General features: G+C 32.3%; 1 protein-coding gene across 1 annotated transcript; it reads left to right on the forward strand.

The window, feature by feature from the left end:
* The first annotated feature begins 11,100 nt into the window (after positions 1–11,100).
* Positions 11,101–16,394, forward strand: LOC139486054 (uncharacterized). The gene is made up of 5 exons (XM_071270745.1): positions 11,101–11,255; positions 12,348–12,479; positions 13,843–13,944; positions 14,632–14,719; positions 16,272–16,394. The coding sequence occupies exons 1-5, from the start codon at positions 11,195–11,197 to the stop codon at positions 16,288–16,290; spliced, it is 402 nt and encodes a 133-aa protein (XP_071126846.1). The 5' UTR covers positions 11,101–11,194; the 3' UTR covers positions 16,291–16,394.
* The last annotated feature ends 8,759 nt before the right edge of the window (positions 16,395–25,153 follow it).

Here is a 25,153-nt window from a genome sequence, read left to right on the forward strand (position 1 = left end):
CCATACCTACAACTTGTCAGCGTTCCGCAATACTCAGTTTTCGTCTTGCCATCTTAAAAGTTTGATATCAATGGCTAATTCAAGTGCGAAATGCACGTGCTAAAATCATTTGTGTTTAGGCAAAAACAGTAACGCGAAAAACACACAAGACAGGTTGTTAAAACGGGTTTTGAACAATCAAAATGTAATCGATTGACATTTTACCTGTATCCAAAAGTTACCTACTGTTTACAGGTTTAATATATAGTATTTCTTTTATAAAAAAAATAATTAAGACAATAATTATTTCGAAATTAAATTGGGTGGTGCTTAACTTATGGCGGAGTGTATATAAATAAACAGTCTAACCAATAAAATTGCACATCTGTCTTCAACTTTGTAGATTTGGGCCGATAACCAGACTGATTATGTACTGCGATAGTACAATCCAAGATTGCGGTATACCATAACCTACCTTAAATATTATGAGTATGTTACATCAACTTCGGATTCCATGGGGGTACGTCTTAAAACTTTATTGATTTTGTAAAAGTTAGTGCAACAAATTCATGGAGAATTTTCCCTTTGTCTTCAGAATAAAACTACACAACGTACATGCTTAGCAATAAGAACGATGTCCCAGTCCCTGAAAAATTTTGCATGCCGAAAAATCCCCATGGCTTCCTTCCTACTGTTGTATACTAACACTCGATACCAGGTGGGCTGTCAGTTTTCTCGTTTGAATTGTTTTACATTGTCTTATCGGGGCCTAGTATAGCTGACTATGCGGTATGGGCTTTGCTTATTGTTGAAGGCCGTACGGTGACCTATAGTTGTTAATGTCTGTGTCATTTTGGTCTTTTGTGGATTTGTTGATTAAATGTGATTTTGGGAATATTCTGAATTAAATTTACATTGTTATTTTGTGTTATTCTCAAACGAAATATAAACTAAGATTCTACTGAGAAAAAAACTGTTGTTTAGATTTTTTATGCATACCACTTAGTTAAAAAAAGAACGGAGTCTTCTTAAATTAAGTGTTTACTAAGGAAAATCTTAACTTAATTAGCAATATGCCTAAGGGACCAAAAATTCCTTATTTGATGTGGATAGAGTTTAGGCCCGTCTTGATAAGCTTTTTATTTTTGTTTAAGGTTTATGATATTTAATTGTTTTTACTCGAGTATTACTGAAGGAACATTCATTGTCGAAATGCTTATTCAGTACCGTCTATGTTATTTGTTAATGACCGTTTTGTTATGAAATTATACACAATTATTGATCAGATAGCTAGACATATTGCCAGACAAGGAAGATTTGTTTAAAAGTACAATTCATTTTGTTGGGATAAAATTCACCAACAGCTGTAATTTAAACAAGTCTGTGGGAGTATTTGCATAATACTGACAGCACGTGTTAGTAAAATTATATGTCCAATAGATATATCAAATCTATAATTTAACAGATTGAATCAAACAGTTTAGGTTTTATTGAATATAATTATTGATAATAAGGGAATAACGAATGATTTATATAACAATCAAGAGGGTGCAGCAAAGCACTATGTTTGAAATTCGTAAATTCTTTTTTAATATATAAACGTGGTAAATATTTTATATTTTGAAGATATTTCTTATTTACCAAAAGATACGCACTGACAAACACTATTATAATTGTTATACCGTATTCAAATTTCAAATGAATGGTTTATGTAAATATAACGGAATTGGATGAGACTGTCACCAAAGTGAGAGGTTTAGCGCTATAAAACCAGGTTTAATCCACCATTTTCTACATTTGAAAATGCCTGTACCAAGTCAGGAATATGACAGTTCTTGTCCATTCGTTTTTGATGCGTTTTGTTATTTGATTTTGTCATGTGATTATGGACTTTCCGAATTGAGTTTCCTCTAAGTTCAGTATTTTTGTGATTTTACTTTTTATCACCGGGTTTGTACTTAAATTAGCAACACCACGGGGGCCATATAGAATTGGGATCAGCTGATCCTTCCGAAGCACCTGCTATCACCCCGGTTTTGAATTATTACTTCGGGGATATCGTTACCACAAATTGTGTTGCATTATGGGAGTGTTATTGCTATTGGTTTTTGATTGGTTCATACGTTGGAATTCCATCATGATGATAGATGTGTTAAACGTCTTTGAAAAGGAAGTTGGTTTTATACTCTTTATGAACCTTCAAAAATAAAAATAAAACACTGCTTTCTACAGAGAAAATATTTTTTTGATAGCAACATATCTATATTTACGATGATAAAATCATTTTCAACCATCAAATGTATCGGTCCAACAAATTGAGACAGTACACGACTGCTCTGATGCGTTTTAAGTCATTAAACAACACATGACATACAAGAAATTTCGTTACAATTATTGCATCATAGATCTTAATACGGTAGAATTATACATATGTATGAATGACTGAAAGTTGGAGGCTACGAGGTTAAGATTTCGAATTTGCGTTTCTGTTTGTTTTCTGCAGTTTTCTAGCTTTCCTATTCTGCATGTTATTTTAACAATTTTGCCATCATAATTGAACTCTTCCATTTGTTTTTTGGGGTGTGTATGTGGTTTATTTTTGGCAACTTAATTCTTTTTGAAAGGATATTATGTCTTTTTCTATGTATACTAATTGCATCTGTTCAAATGTATATTTGTAAATTAATATGTAAACCGAGGTGTGGCCCTAGTTTGGCTTGTTACTTCAATGAAATACAGTAAAATACTTAATAAAACTTTTTTTCAATGATATGTAGGATAGTTTCAACCAATCAAATGTTGATTAAACTATCAATATGTAGTAACAGTGGAATAAAATAACTTATTCCAACATTAATATGACAGTTGGTTTCTAGAAGTTGTAATCATTCGTTTTATGCATTTTATCATTAAACAAAAATACACGCGTCTGGCGTAAATACAAAATTTAAATCCTGGTATCCAAGATGAGTTTATTTACAACCACTTGGTTGATACCACTACTGGTGGAGTTTCTATTCCCTGAGGGTATCGCCAGCACAGAAGTAAGCACTTCTGTGTTGACATTAATTATCATTGATATGCTTATAATTATAAATTAACTGACAAAACTTTGCATTTTTGAAATACTAAGGCTTATCTACCACTGGAATAGATTACCGTAGCTGTATTTGGCAAAACCTTTAGTAACTTTTGGTCCTCAATGCTCTTGAACTTCGTGTTTTTGTAGGCCTTTTTAACTTTTTTTTAATTCGAGCGTCCCTGATGAGTCTTTTGTAGACGTTACGTGCGTCTGGCGTAAATAAAAAAATTTAAATCCTGGTATCTCATGTATCTATGATGAGTTAATTTACAGAAACTGCAATATTTGATTTATTCATTTGTATAATATTTCATTATGATATTGATAAGATATTCTAATATATATTCAGATATAAAAGCAAATTAAAAGTACAGCAAATTAAAAGTACAGCAGATTATAAAAGTACAGCAAATTATTGATACAAGCTAATTATGCAAAAATGAATAGTGACAGGCTTATTTTCTTTATTATTAATCATTTTCTAATTGAGTATGCAAATTATATAATTCTTGCTATTGTACGTTTAACATATTTCTAAGTTCGTCATCAATATATTTATTATGCTATCATCAACGGAATTTCACATGTATCTTTTCATGTACACTGTATTAAAATATAAATAATATTTATACACATATTATTAGTTATTATTATATAATTTTTCCTTATCTGCGCAGTATCGTCTATTCTAGACGATCCGGTAAATCTTAAATTTGCTGGTTTGTCCTCTTTATAGACTTCTATAGAGATAATTCATTTGATCTGTAAAGATTCGATCTTCATGTGTTATATATCATGTACTGTGTTACGACCCTAGATAAAAACTGAAGAGGAAAGGTAACACCCTGCAACTGAAAGCTTCATTATTGTAGAGCCTCGGTGGTCGAGCGGTCTAGGGCGTCGGGCATAGTGCATAAGTTCGAATCCCGGCCATGGAAGAACAAATATTTGCTTCCGCAAATTTCCAGGTCTAACATTGGTGAGTTGATATTAAGACGAATAATATATATATATATATAATGATTAAATAAAAATTGTAAAAATGACAATATTATATATTCTGCATAAAAACTATGTAACAAAATTTGACGGTAAACAAAGCAATATGTATGGGCTTCCAAATAAAAGTCCACAACAATAAACGTTCATAACGACTTCGTCATTGACAACATCATTATCACTAATGATCGAAGGTGAAACTAGGAAGATATTTGACGCTAGCGGTAAATTTTGTGAAATTGAATTTTGTAACTCATAATATCAGGTATCGACATTTTTGTATGTGTGCTTTTGCGCAAGTTTACGAATATTTAATATATATATGGCATATTTTAAAATGATCTGCAAATAATATGCCATTTATTTGCAAAGCTTGAATTAACGACATCAAATATTTTTTAGGTCCCTATAACAACAAATCAAGATCCAGATCGTCGTCTTGGTTGAAATTCCAAAGGAACATAAAAACACCCATGTCTATTCAGAATTTCCTACTTTGGAAGTGTCGTGTAGGGATATCTTGAGTTGCATATGAATGGTTACGACCTTATTCCGTTATCAAGCAGTATATAATGTCATTCATATTAACATCCACAAATGATGTTGTTTGAAGCTTTGTCTGCGATATCAATAAAATATTTGTCACGGAGACACCTCAGCAGCATTTGACGTATTTAAAAAACGATGTTTATTTATAGACAGATTTAGTTCTGATTTATTTCAACGACCTCACAGACTTAAAATATACTGACATCATATCAACGTCTTCTTTTTCCTTTAGCTCATTGCATGGCTTTATTCTAGACTTATTCTATTCGTATTTGTGGCGATTCAAATTGGTGGATTTCGGCCTACGAATAACACATTTCGCAGAAAAACTGTGAAATTTCATTTATTCACGAGTATAATATTTCATCATGATATTGATAAAATACCTTGATAGATTCAGATATAAAAGCAAATTAAAGTACAATGATAATAAACTATTATGCAACACTGAATAGTGACAGGCTCTGTGTTTTTTTGTTAATATAATTGATTATGCAAATTATGAAGTTCTTGATGATGTACGTGTAACATCTTTCTTACTTCGTCATCAATATATTTATCATAATTTCATCAGCGGAATTTCACATGCATCTATCGAAGTACATTGACAAGGCAATTATATCTAATAAATAAAACGGATTTGTGCTGCAATGATACTTAAAGGCACCTACAAGAGCTTCGCGGTCACCTAAAAAATCGGGGCTACAGAAAAAAGACATTGATCAAAGTTTATCTTGTGCTAACAACATCAGCCGAGATGAACGTGTACAATATAATGACAAGAATATCAACTAAAGAGTCCCGTGTGTGTTGACCAGATAAGTAATCACACCTTAACAAATATTTTATTATTTTGTGAGAACATCTGTATGCTAAAGATATGAGAAAATGAAGAAAGAACTATTTTCCCTGTTTAAATATCATGGGCTAATATTTGAAAAATAAACACAACGGATCTTTATTACTTTTTGCTCTTTTTGATTTCTCAGTGAATGACCAGTGGTGGAATCAGGATTTTTTAAAAAGGGTGGAACTACATTTGTTGGTTCTGTTATCAGTCTGACTAGATCTAGAACGGGGGCTCGAACTAAATTTTGCCAAAAACTCCCCGTTAATTTAAAAAAAATCCAAGATAAGAGGGGTCGGGCAAATATCTTCGTCCTCGGTTAATATAATCTGAACAGGTTCATATATAACGTAATGACCTCGTCAAAAGTCTATTGCTGATAAAAATAATTAGCCGCCTTCCTAAACCATATGTAATAAGTATGTATGCAAGCTATAGCAACCTATAGAAAGACCCGGTTGGTGGAGGTGAAAAAGAGCATCAATTTATTTTCCGTTCACATTCTCCGTAAAGAAATGCGGTTGCATTTTGTTTTTAACATGCTACATTTTTTTTGATTTTCTCAAGTTCAATGTATACTGTAAATTTATATATCATTGACGTGTTTTTTTTAACCTGTGTTAAAAAGGCGTTTACCAAAACGTAATAGGTGTTTGCACATAACGTAATAGACGTTTGTCATTAACGCAATCGGTGTTTGCACACAATGTAATAGGCATTTGCACATAACGTAATATGTGTTTACACATAATGTAATAGATGGTTGAACATAATGTAATATGCATTTGCACCTAAAGTAATAGGTGTTTGCACATAACGTTATAGTTGTTTGTACATTATATAATTGGTATTTGTATTTAAAGTAATAGGTGTTTGCACATAACATAACAGGCGTTTGCAAATAACGTTATAGGTGTTTGCACACAACATTATAGGTGTTTGCACATAACGTAAAAGATGTTTGCACAAAGCATAATAGGTGATTGCACATAACTCAAAAGGTGTTTGCACATAGCTTAATATGTGTTTGCACATAATGTTATAGAGGTATTTGCACAAAACGTACTAGGTGTTTGCACATGAAGTAATGACTGTTGACAGAGAGTATCAACATGATGTATAATATTTTTCACAGAAGATACATATGTACATGTATAAACACAACATAAAGCCTTTAAAATATAATAGCATGAGGTTTTCATAGAACAAAGATGTATCAAAACAAAACATTCAACATAACAATCAGATTTTAGACATGACGCAATTATTAACTGACTGACTTAAAGGAAGAATAGACACAACATAGAGGAAATAAGGAAAAAATTAAAGGTGATTGATCATAACGTTTAGATGTATTCACAGAACATACAGTAGATACGACATAATATAATGCATATTGCACATACCAAAGAATAGCAATGACATATCATATAATTGTTTGACCAAACAAACAATTAATTTGATATAACACAGAGATGCAGTGTCAGGAAATAAAGGAACGTACACATAACATAAAAAGTAAATGACAGGACGTAAAGACAAAGCGACAAACACATTAAATATTTACACTATAAGACAGGTACGGCGTTCGATATTCCCGAACTGGATGTATTACATTCTGTCTTAGTTTTTGATTTATTTTCAAATTATAGTTTTGTCACTACTAAAGATACCAATAAAATCAAAATTCTAAATCCAATATTTCTTATCGATGCATCTCGTTAGACAACAAACACCGTTAAATCTCAATCAACCTCCAATCAACTGACGGAAGTTGCTATTTTAATTTTTAAATTTTTTCGATATGTGATTTCGTTGATGATCAACGAAAAAATACATTGTTTACCCAAAACATTCTTAAAAACAAACCTTAAGAACAACAGTTAAATCATTGTGTTGCATAAAATTTTGAAATAGAACAAAATCATTTCTCAAACCTACGAAAATTCTTTTCGGGTGACATTAAAATTATTTATTTGACTTGTTTTTGTAGCTTAAGCTTTTTTTCGAATTTGTGTTAAAATTATATGAGCTTGTTTGATCTTCTTGCTTATTTAAAGCAGCTAACTTAAATTGTATTTCCCCTCTTTTCTCTCGTGTGTGGTCTCTTCAGACAAAATGTGATACATACAATTCTCTCCCATCATATAAACAAATAGGGGGTCATTTCGCCAGATATAAAAGACGTTTTGACACCTGATACAGACATTTCGATATCAAGATAAAACGACACCTCCATTAGACAAAAGTAAAATCACAAAAATACTGAACTCCGAGGAAAATTCAAGACGGAAAGTCCCTAATCAAATGGCAAAATGAAAAACAAAACACATCAAACAAATGGACAACAACTGTGATATTCGTGACTTGGTACAGGCATGTTCAAAAGTAAAAAATGGTGGATTGAACCTGGTTGTCACTGATGAGTCTTTTTTAGACGAAATGTGCATTTAGCCTTGTTTGTTTACTTTTCCTTGTTGTGATAATTTTCATTATTTGTGTATGTTAATGACATTATATTTACTGCTTGATAACGGAATAGAGTCTTCATATGCAACTCAAGATATACCTACACGACACTTCCTAAGTAGGAAATTCTGAATAGACATGGGTGTGTTAATGTTCCTTTGGAATTTCACCAAGACGACGATCTGGATCTTTATTCGTTGTTATAGATCCCTAAAAAATGTCTGATGTTGTTAACTAAAGCTTTGCAAATAAATGGCATATGATATTCAGATCATTTAATATGCCATAGAATATATATCAAATATTCGTTAACTTGCGAAAAGGGTAAACACAAATACAAAAATATCGATACCTGACATTTTGAATAACAAAATTCAATTTCCCAAAATTTACCGATAGCGTCAAATATCTTCCTAGTTTCACCTTTGATCATTAGTGATAAGAATGTTGTTCATGACGATGTCGTTATGCACGTCTATCGTTGTGGACTTTTATTTGGAAGCCCATACAAATTGCTTTGTTTACCCTCAAATTTTGTTAGATAGTTTTTATGCAGAATATATAATATTGTCATTTTTACAATTTTTATTTAATCTTTATATTTATATATAGGAGATTTGGTGTTGCGATATCTCAGTAGCATAGTTTCGAATCCAGGCGAGGAAAGAACAAACAATTTACGAAAGCAAATTTACAGAACTAACATTGTTGGGTTGATGTTTAGACGAGTTGTATATACAGAATGTACACAGCCATGTATCACCAACACTGCTGGTGATCCGATGGATAAATCTGTTGTAGAGTTGTCATTGGCTCAGACGTACTAATAAATATAATTATGTCTGTGACTGTATCTTACATTAATTTGAAGGATCTTTTACTTTAGATAATTTAGCTGATCTGTAAAAATAACATCTTCATGTCTTATATATCATGTATTGTAGTACGACGCTAGATCAAAACTGACGTGGAAAGGTAACAACCGGCCACCGAAAGTTTATTTTTATGAAGCCCAGTTGGTCGTGTGGTCTAGCGCGCTGTTTACATTGCAGGGGATTGGGTGTCACGATATGTTAGTAGCATGGGTTCGAATCCCGGTGAGGGAAGAACAAAAAATTTGCAAAAGCACATTTACAGATCTAATATTGTTGGGTTGATGTTTAGACGAGTTATATATCATTGTATTACATTATATATATATAGTTTGTCGTAATATCAAAATGACAATGTAAGACCTGGAAATTTGCAGAAGCAAATGTTTGTTCTTCAATGGCCGGGAATTGAACTTATGCACTATGCCTGACGCGCCATACCACTCGACAACCGAGGCTTTACAATAATGAAGTTTTCGGTTGCCGGGTGTTTACTTTCCTTGTCAGTTTTTATCTAGGGTCGAAACACAGTACATGATATATAAGGCATGAAGACCGAATCTTTACAGATCAGATGAATTATCTATATATATATATATATAGAAGTCTATAAAAATGACCAACCAGCAAATTTAAGATAAACCGGATCGTCTAGGAAAGACGATACTGCGCAGATCAGGAAAATTTTTATTATAATAACTAATAATATGTATATAATTATTATTTATATTTTAATACAGTGTACATAGAAAGATACATGCGAAATTCCGCTGATGATAGCATTATAAGTATATTGATTACAAAGTAAGAAATATGTTACACCTACACCATCAAGAATTACATAATTTGCATAATCAATTAGAAAATGATTAACAATGAAAAAATAAACCTGTCACTATTCATTTTTGCAAAATTAGCTTGTATCATTAATTAAAAGTACTTTTAATTTGCTGTATTTTTAATTTGCTTTTATATCTGAATATATATTAGTATATCTTATCAATATCGAAATGACATATTATACAAATGAATAAATCAAATATTGCAGTTTCTGTAAATTAACTCATCATAGATACCAGGATTTAGATTTTGTATTTATGCCAGATGCGCGTTTCGTCTACAAAAGACTCATCAGTGACGCTCGAATAAAAAAAAGTTTAAAAGGCCTACAAAAGTACCAAGTTGAAGAGCATTGAGGACCAAAATTTCCACATACAGCTACGGTAATCTATTCCTGAGGAAGATAAGCCTTAGTATTTCAAAAAATCAAAGTTTTATCAACAGTTAACTTTTAATTATAAGCATATCAATGATAATTAATGTCAACACAGAAGTGCTGGTGATACCATCAGGGAATAAAAACTCCACCAGCAGTGGCATCGACCCAGTGGTTTTAAATAAACTCATCATAGATACCAGGATTTAAATTTTGTTTTTACGCAAGACGCACGTATTTGTTTTTATGATAAAATGCATAAAACGAATGATTACAACTTCTGTGATTAATGTTGGAATAAGTTATGTTATTCCACTTTTTATACATATTGATAGTTTAATCAATATTTGATTGGTTGAGACTATCCCACATATCATTGAAAAAAATTCTTACTAAGTATTTTACTGAATTTCATTGAAGTAACACGTCAAACTAGGACCACACCTAGATTTACATAGTAATTTACAAATATACATTTGAAAAGATGCAATTAGTATAAATAGGCAAAGACATGATATCCTTTCAAAATGAATTAAGTTGCCGAAAATAAACCAAATAAACACCCTAAAGAAACAAACGGGAAAATTCAATTATGAAGGCAAAAATGTTAAAATAACATGCAGAATAGGAAAACTAGAAAACTGCAGAAAAACAAACAGAAACGCAAATTCGAATCTTAACCTCGTAGCCTCCAACTTTCAGTCATTCATACATATGTATAATTCTGACCGTATTAAGATCTATAATGCAATAATTGTAACGAAATTTCTTGTATTTTATGTGTTGTTTCATGTCATTTAAACGCACCAGAGCAGTCATGTTCTGTCTCAATTTGTTGGACCGATACCTTTGATGATTGAAAATGATTTTATCATCGTAAATATATATATGTTGCTATTAAAAATATTTTATCTGTAGAAAGCAGTGGTTATATTTCTATTTTTGAAGTTTCATTAAGATTATAAAACCAACGTCCTTTGCCTTTGGTTGTCAAGGACGTTAAACACGTCTATCATCATCATGCAATTCCCACGTAGGAACCAATTAAAAACCAACAGCAATAACACTCCCATAATGCAACACAATTTTCTTATTGATCCATTGATCCGACTCATTTAGATATTTAAGCTACAACAATCGTCTTATCCGGCATCCTCTGAATTACCTTTCAACTAGTTAATATGGGGAAAACAGCTCTGATCGTTTTAGTAGTGGCAATAACAATGATTTATCAGTGTAAAGGTAAGTGTTTGTTGTAAAGGATTTTTTGATAATGATAAAAGATACAAATATATATCGATGAACGCAGAGGTTGTTGCATACATGTAGCTTATTGGTTGGTTTAACAAATCAAATTTAAGCACAACTTAACATGCTTCCCTTTCATGAATGTGACCTACCGAATTAGACTATTTACCGGATTTGTTATCACATAAGCAACACGACGGGTGCCACATGTGGAGCAGGTTCTGCCAACCCTTCCGGAGCACCTGACATCACCTCTAGTTTTTGGTGGGGTTCGTGTTGTTTATTCTTTAGTTTTCTATATTGTGTCATGTGTACTATTGTTTGTCTGTTTGTCTTTTTCATTTTTAGCCCTGGCGTTGTCAGTTTATTTTCGATTTATGAATTTGAATGTCCCTTTGGTATCTTTCGTCCTTCCTTTTTAAGTTTTAAATACATTGTGTTAAATGTTTAACATAAGTGCACCATTTGTACACCGCATACTGTCAATTTGTACGATTTCCATATTCTATTCATCAACGCCTTTTGAATAATTGATATTCTTTGAGGAATAGGATTTTTCGGTTCGTGTTGTTAAATTGTTGTTAAAATATTTTTCTGTGAAGTGATTTTGTGGGTTGTTTCTTCATCGTTTTATTTCTGGACTGAAAGACAATAAACAAGTTAATTTAGCAAACATCGAAATTATATCGGAAGGAAAGTGTTGTTCAGTATTGTTTTGCAGATACCAATCAATTTATTGAGATTAATAATTTAATTTCATCCTATTTTTAAGAAACACTAACACAAAATTGTATCAAAATGTTATTCAATACAAATGTTTAGAACAAAGTACGTTTAGAATTTATTTTATATATGTGAAATAATTTTTTATTAAGAATCTGACTTTGGAGTTTAATTGTTACTTTTTCTGTGAAGTGATTTTGTAGGTTGTTTCCCTTTTGATCGTTTTACTTCTGGTCATTGTCTTAATTATCACGCAGTGATCCATTCAACACGGTTATAATATGCTACCTATTGAAGATTTTCGTAGTATTACAGGGTTTGATTTACTTATCATCTCTAAAATAATTTGTTATTAAATTACAGGCAAATCGAACTTTGCATGTACCGAACGAGGTGGAAATTGTTCAGACTCTAACACATGTCCATATTTTGGAGGTAATGTTGAAAAACTATCCGTCAGGTGCAATTGTGGGAAGGCATGTTGCAAATGTACTGGTAAGTAACAAAATTATTTTAGAAATAGTTATTGTTACATTGATTATCGACCAGCATAACTGATGTCAAGGCCTATATGCTAGCCATGAATACAAATGTGAGAAATGAACGGTTCACATACGCAAAGCTGAATAATTTTGAAGATATTCTGTGGCTTCCATATTTTCAAAAATTAATCTAAATAAATATAATCAAAGTATAGAATTTTCATGATATAAAGAAAAAAAATGTTAGTTCACCAATTTGCAATCTCTTAAATCGTTTAAGAACAGACAAATGAAGACAACAACATGAAGAAACATATAAACTTGAAGATAAGCGCGACCGAGTGAGTCAACAGTGTAAACGTATTCTGTAATGCAAGCTAAGATGACCAGTCTTAAACTATCGTTCTTGGCAATGCAATATGAACTTATGTGCACATAAAGTCAGTTGAACTGTTATGCTAATTTGTCGTTATTTTCGACTTTAATAGGAGGGGCATTATGTTTTTTCTGTATATGCGTCCGTCCGTCTGATATTCGATTCCTCTCGTATCGGGTAAACTAGAATTTTTGTTTTCAGTAGAATACAGTTTTTGTTTTAGTGGAGTTTGTTGTCATGTCAACTTTGAACACATGTACATTTTGGAGTGAACTGTTAAATAGTTATGCAGATTGAAAATATTGATAAACTTTTATAGTCACCGAGCATCGTAATAAAACAGTTAGGAAATTATGTTCAATAGAAGCTTATTCTTATCGGTTTCGTTTTCAAATAGCTAACATAAAATCCTGTGAAAGTTTAATAGTATTAAAAACTTTAAAAACAATACACTAGACTATCATCAATCAATGGTCAGAGCAGTCTTAAATCTGAAAACAGGAGAACTTTGACCAGTCATTATGACTGGTTATCAAGTTAACTTGCTGTATAAGTTAGGACTGCACCCATCTGTACAATGTTGTTACAAGATGTTAAAGTTTTGATTTGCTATTCCTTAACAGTTGAGACAAACCATGATATTGGGGTCGTTTATATTATGAATAGAATAATGATCTTAAATAATACAAAAGAAAACAGTCCAGTATAAACAAACTGGCACATGTAATACATTTTTGGTGCTGCATACTCGGAAGTAATTATCCAGGATGTATTTTATCCGACCGACCAATTAAGTACATATCCGTTTAGAATGGTTAGGTTTTTGATCCGGTTCAACTATACATGACTGGTGTTTTTGTTTTATTTTGTTTACTTTTTTTGTCATTCTGGTATTTTTGTACCTTTGAAATATGAATTAAGATTAAGCAATCCTTTTTATTCATCACAAAGCTGTTTCCGATGTGAGAAATCTTTTAATCCCTTATCCGTTTATATCTAGACACATGCCCTGATGGTTCTAAGTGTATGAGAGAAGGTGAAACCTGTGATGGAAAAAAAGATAAAAGCGGCTGTTGTGGCAACAGGTTTTGTTGTACACCATGTAAGTAATATGGCTATAACAAATTCACAAGAACAAAATGTTAGGAGTAGGATGGACATATCTAGTTAAATGCAATGGATTGAAAAATAATAATACATAATCAAATGAAAAATAATAATAATCGATCAACAATTTTGACGTAAAACAAAAATCAAACATATGAATATTTGTCTTTCCGAATATCTTCAACAAAAATAAAAAGAATTCATCGAAAATTATGACTGCCTTTATAAAAAGAATACATGAAAGGGAAATCAAAAACCTTTATTCAAAGAACATCAGACATATTTACGGATGAATACAGTACTAAAAATAAGTTTAACTGAAAATTCAATGACTAATTATTATGATGCTTTGATGATATGTACTGTAAACCCATTTAACTAAGTTCCGGGTGCGGGAATTTCTCGCTACATTGAAGACCTGTTGGTGACCTTCTGCTGTTGTTTTTTATTTGGTCGGGTTGTTGTCTCTTTGACACATTCCCCATTTCCATTCTCAATTTTATTAGATGGATTTGGAAATTTCGTTTAGGCTATATTTGATTAATAGCTTTTTAACATGACGGGTTCGGTCCTTATAAATCTACGCCTTTCACATATTCGGTTTGGAGTGTTCCTGATGAATGTAAATCCAGAGAAGCGCTTCAGATGTATGAAATTTATAATGTGTTGTGCTTTTTTACAGGTGTCAGAACTTGTTTTAATGGTTGTGAGGCCGAATGTGCGCCATCTCAACTAAGGGAGGGAAAGTGCTGTGGGGGATTGATTTGTTGGTAAGTTTAAGTTAACACCAAGTAATATGATGTTTTTGTAGAGCTAAGCTATTTAAGGAATTATGTTCACAATGTATCGTTCTTTTTAGAATAAGTCAAAATCATGCTCAAGATGAATTTGCGTGTAGGTATATATTATGACCGACATGTAAGATATTTAGTGAATGGTTATTATTTATTTTGAATTTGTTGAACCATAAAATTAATTAAGCGGATTATGTAAAATGTAAAGACTCAACAATTAATTTTATGGTTCAATATATTCAAAATAAATTAATGCCATTCATTATAAAAAAAATTTCTATCAAAAATAAGGCTCAAAGAACTTTTTATATTATTGATATTATAATCAATAACAACGTACTTACATGTTGGCGTATGAAAAAAACGTAGTTCAGGTAAAAGTGGGCGTGTCGCCATAAAAAATGACAAATTGAAAATAAAAGTAATACTGTTAACCAATCAGAAGACAGTAAATACATCAAATGTATTTATTTAATATTGAGGTATAGCCATTATATTGATATGTAGTGTTGAGTCCATGCAACAGTTAACACAATATATAGGATAAGTGGCATACACCATATCCAACAAAATAGTGTGATTTCAGACATGTTGGAATTTAATGTTCCTGTTCAGGAAACGAGCAAAAAATTGGCTCCCAATTCAATGTGTTTTGAAACATCTTAATCATATGTCTGTCAAGTACATCATTAGCGGTTGCCTTTTTTCCTATCTTCGTGTTGTGGTTTGTGACATAGCTTTTGTCAATTTTACGAGTTTCCTCGTTTGATATCAATATTTGAATATGCCGAAGATTAGAATATTGTGTGCAAAGCCAAACTACGTTTATACAAATAGCAAGAACAACTTCCTTATTTCCATTTCCCTACAGTATGTGCACATACAACTAGTTTTCTTGAACTAACTATGCATGAGAAATATTCAAATGATATCAAAATTAAAAAAGAAAATGTGGTATGATTGTGAATGAGACAACTTTTCACCTGAGACTAAATGACATAGAAGCTCACAACTATAGGTCACCGTACGACCTGCAACAATGAGCAAACCGGATACCGCATAGTCAGTTATAAAAGGTTCCGATATTTCAAATGTAAAACAATTCAATCAAGAAAGCTAACGGCTTGATTTAGGTTAAAAAACAATGAACCATAAAACAAATATGATATATAGCAACAAACGAGAACTACTGAATTACAGGCTCCTGACTTTGGACAGGAATATACAGAATCTGGCGGGATTAAAAATATTACCAGGGCCCAGCCCTCTTCTTAATCTGGGACAGTGGGGAAACAGCGCAACATATGAACAAACTATAAAAATCAGTTGCAAAGCTTACAAAAATGCCTGATTTTCTGTCTTTTTTAAATGAATTCTTTTTTCTTTACATTTTGGAATTTTGTATTCACAGAAACTTTTGGATTTTCAAATTTGGTATCATCGACATAATCATCTTTAACAGTAGCATTCGTACGTCAATGTTATCATATATCATGTATATGATGAAGATACAATCTTATCGTTTCAGTGAGCCCTTTGGACGTTGACCTGAATCTTGATGCTGACAGAAGACAACATTTAGTAAAAGATAAAGACAACATTTAGTAAAAGATATCTACAGTTATAATGAAATAATAAAAATTGTATGATATTGATTATTGTGATTATAACACACGTTTCTCGGATAAATTTTGACACCAAAAAAGTTAATAGCCAAATGGATATTTCAAACTCAAAATACACAAATGTAAAACAGTTAATTTCGTTATTGTCGTAAATGCCGTGTATTGTTTTGCTCATTGCTATGTCCTTCTTTGCATATTTTTTTCCCCAAAATGCCACTAATATTTAAATTATAGCTGTTGGCGAGTGGTCTTAGTAGTTCATTTACAGTAATCATTAGCCTTTCATCGGTGAGTTTTTGAGTTCGAATGTAGCACGTTACAAGTTTCGTTATACTCCAATCTGGATAGATTTAAATTGCAAATTTTCCTGCACGAAGTCGTGGGTTCTCACAGGGCAATTCAACTTCCTCGAACAATAAAATCAGGCCGCCATGATAATTCTACATAACTTCTTGTGTATCATGGGAAGTACAAGTCACATCCTTAAGTCACTTCTTGTATCTGATGAATAATATGATATATATCATAATTTCAATCCGTGTGTATAATTAGGTCTTTCCACTTTACTTGGTTTTCTTATGATTATTAGGTCTTTTCACTTTTCTGTGGAAAGACCTATTGGTTTTATTCTGATTATAAGGTTTTTCCCCTTTTCCACTCTTCCGTGGAAAGACCTATTGTTTTTCTTCTGATTATAAGGTCTTTCCACTTTTCTGTGGAAAGACCTATTGTTTTTCTTTTGATTATTTTTTTTTCTTCCACCTAATTTTGTTCTTGAGATAAATATTTGTTTCGCAATATGATATTTGGTATATGATATCGAACAGTTTGTGCGCCTTTGAAATTTACCCTGCGTAACCAAATAATTTTCTTTGTGGAAGTTACCTCCCGGAACACTGTTTTCCGTCTGCCCTCATCTCCTCCGTAACCGTAAAAGAATGACAAATTTATTTTCTAAAATTGCTCGTTATATCTTTGCATGATTTGTCCTTTTTTGACAGAAGCGATATGAAAACTCCATATGAGAGTTATTTTACCTTATGCATTTGATATAAGTGATATGAATTTCTATCTTGTAAACCATAAGTGATAGAGACCTATGATCTTTTGATTTGAAATCCTTGGCCCAAAAAAATGAAAATTATGTCAAGGTCAAAGTTCAAGGTCATATTCAAAATTTTGAATTTGGTTTATATTCACTTATTTCCAAAAACAATATAAGATATCGACAAATTATTTTTACTTAATTGATAGTTGCGACATGTCCTAACACTTTTATGTGGAAAGACCTATTATATTTGTTCTGATTATTTTTTTTTCCGCCACATTTTGAAATTTTCGTTTCCCAATATGTTGCTTAGATATTTCTTATATTGTATCGTACAGTTTATCCGCTTTTAAAATTCACCCTGATAAAACGAACAATTTTCTTTGTCAAAGTTATCTTCCTATTCACTGTGTGCATCTCCTTCGTAACAAAAAGATATTGACAAATTTTTTTTTACAAATTGTTCGTTACATCCTGTGGAATTTTTGGCTAATTTAATCGAACAGAGTTATAGGAGTTATCTACCTTTACGTATGTTTTATTAACACACAAACCGTTAACCGTATAATCCTGGAACATTTTTATTTGAGGTCCCTAGCTCTTGACTAAAAAAAACGAAGTCATGGTCAAACGTCAAGGTCAAGTTTTAAATTTTGACTTTCGCTTTTTTTTGCATTTATTGAAAAGATATATATATATAAAAGAACAAGTGCAAAATGTTTGCTTTATTGTAATGAAGATATGTATCATTTGGTCTGAAACAATCAAATTGCATCTTATAGGAGTTATTGTCCCTAAAATGTTTAATAATAAAATTAATTGATTATAACTTTAACTTGGTTCATTATAAAGCCATAAGACCTTTAACAAAAATGTTGGGTGGCATATGACTTTAAAAAATGACAACCGGAAGTATCCTTGAGAAAACCGGAGGTAGCCATGTTTGCACTTTCATGAAAAAGTACTCGGAATTCATATATAATGAATCTAAATACATTAACACATCACTCAAGCCTAGAAATGACTTTTGATCAACCGGAAGTGGCCTTTATCTCCTGGTTTAATGGGTAAAGTATATATATAAACTACATTTTTTTGTAATCAGTGTGAAAGAAGCTATCGGAAGAGACATTTTCTTCACCGGAAGTAGCAAATTGTTTCCCTTTTTTCACTCAAAAATATATCGAAACTATTTATGTAACGGATCAGTGTAAAGTAACTAGCTTCTTTCAAAATTTCTTAGATGTTGAAAGACCTTCAATTGTTCTCTGAGCAATTGGTTTTTAATTAAGTCTTTCCACTTTTCTATGGAAAGACTTATTGTATTTCTTCTAATTATTATTATTATTAATTTTGTTTCTTCCGCCAAATTTTGTTATCGCGTAAACTTTTTGTTTCACAATATGTCGCTAAGATATTTGTTATATAGTATCATACATTAACCTTTTTAATTTCATCCATTCTTAGCCAAACAATTTTCTATGTAACAGTTATCTCTCTATTCTCTGTTTATTAAATGTGTGCATCTTCTTCCTAACAAAAAAATATGTCGACAAAATTTCTTTTAAAAAGTGTTTGTTACATCTTCAGGAATTTTTGGCTAGTATGAATCGAAGCGATTCGCTGAAATTTTATAGAAGTTATCTACCTTTATGAAATAAATTTGTTGGTACGTGTTATTTACTCATAAACCATTAACCGTATAATTCTGGAATGTTTTATTTGAGGCCCCTTAATCCTAACTTGGAAAATTAGGTCAAGGTAAAAGGTCAAGGTCAAGTTCTCAATTGTGACTTTTTCGGCACTATGAAAGATACATATAAAAGAACAAGTGCAAAACGTTTGCTTTATTGTATTGAAGATATGTTACATATGGTCTGATACAATTAAATGACATCTTATGGGAGTTAGTGCCATGTCAAAATATAAAACTGTTAAAATTGTGAAACCAACGACTAAACGATTGAAAAAAAACAATACACAAAAACTAAATATATAACTAATACGGTACCGCAATATTACAAGTTCATAAATAATTCGAGTATCCTAACCATGTGCTAATCATTACTTTGTGTGTTTGTTTCTGATGAGTCTGTTGATGATGATGAAGTAGGGTTATATATTTGATTGATTGATTGATTGTTGGTTGCTTAACGTCCAGTGGCAAATATTTCATGCATATTCAGGACGAGAACAAATTCACAATAAATACAATAGGTAGGTCTTGTCACAATAGAGGCCATGTGGGATGATGGTCGAGGAAATTTGGACTGCCACTGGAAAATGAGGGTATATTGGATGGGGACAGACATTTTGCCTTGCAACAGGCCACCTACGGACCCCTCAAAGAGTTGTCGCAAGGGTTCATAACGTGCAAAGAGCGTGGCACTCGCTTTACACGAAACATCGGATTTAACGTCCCCATTCCGACCGGACGTGACTGCGAACTTGATACATCCCGCGCAGCCAAACGGACGCCCCATTTCAGCAAGCGTTTTACTGCCGGTCGGGAGAAGACCAAGTGACCATATTTCTATTCATCAGACACCCTTGGGGCTGTTATATATTTGAAATGAAAGATTAAATCACAGAAAATGAGTCGAGTCAGTTGTGGTCGATGTACAAAGGAAAGGAAGGAAGGTGTTCAAACAATCTTTCTAACATTTACATTGATTGATTGATTGTTGGTTGCTTAACGTCCAGTGGCAAATATTTCATGCATATTCAGGACGAGAACAAGTTCACAATAAATACAATAGGTAGGTTGTTGTAATAGAGGCCATCGAGAATGATGGTCGGGGGAAATTTGGACTGCCACTGGAAAATGAGGGTATATTGGATAGACAGAAATTTTGCCTTGCAACAGGCCACCTACGGACCCCTCAAAAAGTTGTTGCAAGGGTTCTTAACGTGCAAAGAGCGTGGCACTCTCTTTACACGAGGCATCGGATTTAACGTCCCCTTCTGACGGACGTGACTGCGAACTTGATACATCCCGCACAGCCAAACGGACGCCCCACTTCAGCAAGCGTTTTACTGCCGGTCGGGAGAAGACCAAGTGACCATATTTCTATACCCCAGTCACCCTTGGGGATCTAACATTTACATGAAATGTTTATGTTGAACTGTTTAGTCGGTATGAATCGTGCTTTTGACTTCACAAAGAATCACCGAAAACACATTATTGTACTTTAAAATGAAAAAAATTGACTGTGCGTACGTAAATTAGTTTAGTATATAAAGTGAGCAGATATTTCTGACTAGTAACATATAAGTTAAGGTAAAGCTAGGATCATGTATTGCAAGTGATTTGATCGATCAATGGCCACGTCTATTTTAGGGAATATGATAAAATATGAAAATAAATAGAAGTCCTCCTCATTTTTACGGAAATGTTGTTTACCGTGCACGGAAATTTAGAAACAATCCTGGTAAACTTATCCATCCTTTAAATAAACTTATTCTAAAAGGTTACCAAATCAACACTGTAATTAGACGAGGATTATAATTCAATACGACAGACGTGCGTTTCATCTACATTAGACTCATCAGTGACGCTCAGATCAAAATAGTTATAAAACCAAACAATTAAAAAGTTGGAGAGCATTGAGGACCAGAAAGTCCAAAAAATTGTGCCAAATACGGCTAAGGTAATCTATTCCTGGGATAAGAAAGTCCTTAGTTTTTAGAAAAAAATCAATGTTTTGTAACAGGAAATTTATAAAAATGACCATATAATTGACATCCATGTCAACACCGAAGTGCTGACTACTGGGCCGGTGATACCCTCGGGGACGAAACGTCCACCAGCATATACACATCCACTGATCTACAATATGTCGATACCTGTATCTTGGCATTGCACAAGGTCATGTTTTTCATTTGATGTTGGATGCGTACTGATTGATGATTTAGTCTTAGATGCATGATTTTTTTAAAAGTTGTTAGTGACTTTGAACTCTCAAGTACCCGACCATTCCACTGTATTTGTAGTATTTGTATGTTCATCCATCTGATGAGTTTAGCCTTTTTTTACCTGATTTGAATAGTTCGTTCGTATGTTTGTACTGTTATACCACTGTCCCATGTTATGGTAGGTTATGATTCCGCTAACATGTTTAACACCGCCACATTCTGTATGTATCCGCCTGTTCCAATTCAAGAGCCTGTAATTCATTGGTTGTCGTTTGTTTATGTATTACATATTTATTTTTGTTCATTTTTTGTACATACAATAGGCCGTTAGTTTTCTCTGAATTGTTATACAATTTCATTTCGGGGCCTTTTTATACCTGACTATGCGGTATTGGCTTTGTTCATTGTTGAAGGCCGTACGATGACCTATAGTTGTTAACTATGTGTCATTTGAACTCTCGTGGGGAGTAGCCTCATTGGTAATCATACCACATCTTCTTTTTTATATTCAAGATTAAACAAGGTAAATTAGTATTAGTTACAAACACATATCGTTAACCCTACATTTTTGTTTGATAAGCATTAAACCACTCTGATAATGTTTTCTTATCACGTGCATTAATAAACAAGCAGCGTTCATTCGTATATATTGTTATTTGCCAAATCAAATAAACGCAAAATTGACGAATATCTTGATATAACAAACATGATTTAGCCCACTGTTGAAATTTTACTCGTCCAATGTACCACCAGATTTACGTATGCTTATATCGATCCAACAAGTCCATCCACAACAGTGCCTTTTATAGCTGACTTTGTAGCATTTGCTTTGCTCATTGTTGATGGCTTTACGGTGACCTATAGTTATTCATTTCTGTGCCATTTGGTCGCTTATGGAAAGTTGTTTCATCGGCAATCATATACATCTTTTTATAAAGATATTGGAACGATCCAGCAGGGTCATCCCCCAGGTAAACATGTTGTATCGATCGAAACATACATACACCTTAGGGTTTTGTTTCGTTACAATTTGTTTATACGTATAATAATATATTCACTGTTCATTCTTATTCCTCTTTTGATGGTTTTAAACAGGAATATAGCTGCAACTGCGCATGCATGTAGTTTTATAGTAGATAATTTGCTGTTTATTTCAACATGGTTGACTTTTTATTTCATTAGGTAGGGCGAAATATATGTCACGGTCTATGCATGCGCTGTATTTAAAGAAAACTTGTTTGCTGCAATCATTGGCTGCTGGATTTCTATTACTGTCATATAAACTCAGTATGTCTGATTAAGTTGCTCATGTCAATAAACCAGAACTATTAACATCTGTAAATCAATCTAGCTGTGAAACAAAGTTAAAATAACCATTTCTTTGGGTAATGCTTGCACAAAATCAAAAAGATATTACAGTTGTTTTGCTTCTGTGATTGATAAAATCTTACTAATGAAAACTAACCTTTGTTTACGAAACGCGCGTCTGGCGTACTAAATTATAATCCTGGTACCTTTGATAACTATATCTTTGAACTTACCTTGAAGTTCAGTAGTTTTTGTAATACTTTTTTCTAATTATCGGGTCTATAATTGAAAACTTATCTATCTTATTTTGAACCTTGTGTAAACACTTTTCTTAAAACATAGCATATACCAAAAAAAAAAAGAATAAAAGGATATTCTCAAGGCTTGGGGCTCGATTTGTCAAAGTTCACAAATTAATTTTTTTAGCAAGATTGAAACTATTAAGTACACTCGTCTAAAAATAACTTGGAGATTTCATGAATTAAACAAGCATTTTTGAATACAGATGAAATGGCAGTTATAATTTGGAAAGAGGAAGGGGCTATTTCAGTTTGACAAGACCTTTTAAGAGACCTAAACGTTTTGAAAAGGACAGATCAATTGCTCAACCACGTTGTCTATTTTGTAAAGATTTTATTACCTGTCATTACCATTCATTAGTACCAATCGATATGTTACACTGTTGTCTTCATGTGATACTTAGAAATCGAAACTGCTAATCAAAGTTTAAGTCGAATTACATTTGTAAGCTACACAAAATTATAAAAGTATGTTTAGTATGTCATATTTGATTACTTAATCGTAGGAGACGGAACTTTTAAAACTTCCTCGAGTTCAGTATTTTTACAAATCGTGATCAGATAAAGGCTGGCGATATTTCGATGGTAGACAGGAAGAAAATAGATCAGAAATATTACAAGTGTTTACCAGATGATCTGTCCGAGATGTAATTCCGGTTTATTCATAAACAGTCATTTACTTCAGTGAACATTTGCTGTCGTATTAAAAAATGTAATATTGTGTGTAAATTTTCGTGGTTTATTTGGCTACCAATAGCTCTAGGGTTACCCCAAAATGCTGATTTTCGAAATCAATTTTTTTTAGTTTAATGGGTTTATTTTACATGTCCAACAATTTGTTGCAAGTACAAAAAAGTAGCAGAATTAATTTGTTTGTCATTTTGTTCTGTCCAAAAATGTAATTTTTTTCCAGAAACAGTACCTAAAAGGCTGGCAAAAATCAGATATTTTGGCATAACATCTGTCAATTATTTCTGTTGTGTGTTTTAGTCTTTACAGGATTGCAAAAGAGGGACAAAAAAATACCAGATGGACAGTCAAACTCACAGATCGGAAATAAACAGAAAACGTCATGGTTAAAAAAGAAAGAAACAACCAGACAAATAATAGTACACAAGACACAACATTGAAAACTAAGCAACACAAACCCCATCAAATCATTGGGGTGATCTTAGTTGCTCCGCAACCTATTGTGGAACTCTATCCACCAGTGTATTGTTGATCATGTTAATGAGACGGGTTAAGTTATAGTCTTTTTCTTGTTCCTAAAACTGTACGTCCCTAGAAATTCGGCAGTTCATTAGTTTTCAAACAAGAACTGAGGGTAAAAGACAGTTGCCCAATACTATAGACTAAAGATAGGGAAATATGAAGTATACGGAAGGGTCGTGAAAATGCATCAGAATAAAAAAGGTAAAAAAATGTGTTGGTGCCAATTTTTTGTAATCGGTCAACCGGTTTAAAACTTTATGATCATTTAAATTTCAAACATTTTGTCGTTTTCCATGCGAGAATACAATTATAATATATTGGTCAATTTAAAAACCAAATATTTCTAAAAGGTAAGAAATATGTCATTTGTATCATCAATATTTAAAAAAAAAATCAAAACAATCAGAATCTTGGTTAAAAAGAACTAATGTGTTTACGGCATCTTTTAATAAATTGCCACTGTTTTTGCATAGATATCAAATTGTTTGGCATTCAAAATAGGCCCTTTTAGATACATACAATTTTAAAGTAGAAAATCAGCAGTTAAGGCATAAATAAATTTCTTAGCCATTACTTTTAAATGTCAAGTCACAGTAACAGTCATAAACTTCAGTGAACATTTGCTGTAGAAACATCACTGTTAGATTAATTGCTAATTTGTTTACTGTTTCTTACCTTTAACAAATGTTTCGCCTAAATAAAAATATGATGTTTTTGATTTTGCTAGATAAACGGCTAAATTTTGCGTTGTTTAGGAAATCTAAATGATTATTCCTTTTGACCAGTTCTTTTTTTTCACGAATCAGTTTCATTCAACGAAGGACGCCAAGTGATGAGAAAATCTCACTTGGCCCTTCGGGTCAGGTGAGCTAAAAGAGTTCAATATTGTCTTACACACATCATAGTGTTATTGTTGGTAGTTTGATAAATATGAGGTCCGTGAACAAACACGTTTCATGTATAATTTCTCTATGTTAGGAAGTGTGATTTGACATTTTTTGGC

The sequence above is a fragment of the Mytilus edulis genome, chromosome 8 (assembly GCF_963676685.1).
Source record: "Mytilus edulis chromosome 8, xbMytEdul2.2, whole genome shotgun sequence".
Taxonomy (NCBI): Eukaryota; Metazoa; Mollusca; class Bivalvia; order Mytilida; family Mytilidae; genus Mytilus; species Mytilus edulis.